Source organism: Crocuta crocuta, unplaced genomic scaffold (assembly GCF_008692635.1).
Source record: "Crocuta crocuta isolate KB4526 unplaced genomic scaffold, BGI_CrCroc_1.0 scaffold89, whole genome shotgun sequence".
Taxonomy (NCBI): domain Eukaryota; kingdom Metazoa; phylum Chordata; class Mammalia; order Carnivora; family Hyaenidae; genus Crocuta; species Crocuta crocuta.
The window spans coordinates 10,569,335-10,569,694 of NW_027551559.1; the positions used below are offsets into that span (position 1 = coordinate 10,569,335).

Sequence of the window (360 nt, forward strand, 5' to 3'; positions counted from 1 at the left end):
GCCCGTCTACTGCCCGGTCTACGAGAGCCGGCTGCTGGCCACCGCGCGCCACGAGCTCAGCTCGGCGGCGGCGCTCGGCGTGTACGGGGGCGCGTACGGCGGCTCGCAGGGCTACGGCAACTACGTGACCTACGGCTCCGAGGCGTCCGCCTTCTACTCGCTGGTAAGGGGAGGGGATTATCTGAAACCGTCCTCCGCCCCGCCCCTGCCCCCGATTTGCCCGGCCCACCTCCCTGGACGCCCGCGCGAGTGCCCTGGACCCCGCACCGCAGGGGGTGCCTCCTCGACTTTGCGCCTCCCAGCCCGGCTCCTCGAACACGGCCAGCCGCCGGGGTTGCGGTTCTGACCAGACGGATCTCC

At 72.2% G+C, this 360-nt stretch overlaps 1 protein-coding gene and 1 long non-coding RNA gene across 2 annotated transcripts in view; one reads left to right on the plus strand and one right to left on the minus strand.

Moving 5' to 3' along the window:
• The window catches only part of LOC144219457 (uncharacterized), an 11,380-nt gene that overhangs the window by 1,873 nt on the left and 9,147 nt on the right, over positions 1–360 (minus strand). The window lies entirely within an intron of this gene.
• The window catches only part of IRX4 (iroquois homeobox 4), a gene marked incomplete at its 5' end in the record, with an annotated part of 3,511 nt that continues 3,152 nt past the window's right edge, over positions 2–360 (plus strand). The window contains 1 exon segment of the mRNA XM_077749425.1: positions 2–163. Within this exon segment, the coding sequence (XP_077605551.1) occupies positions 2–163 (162 nt within the window).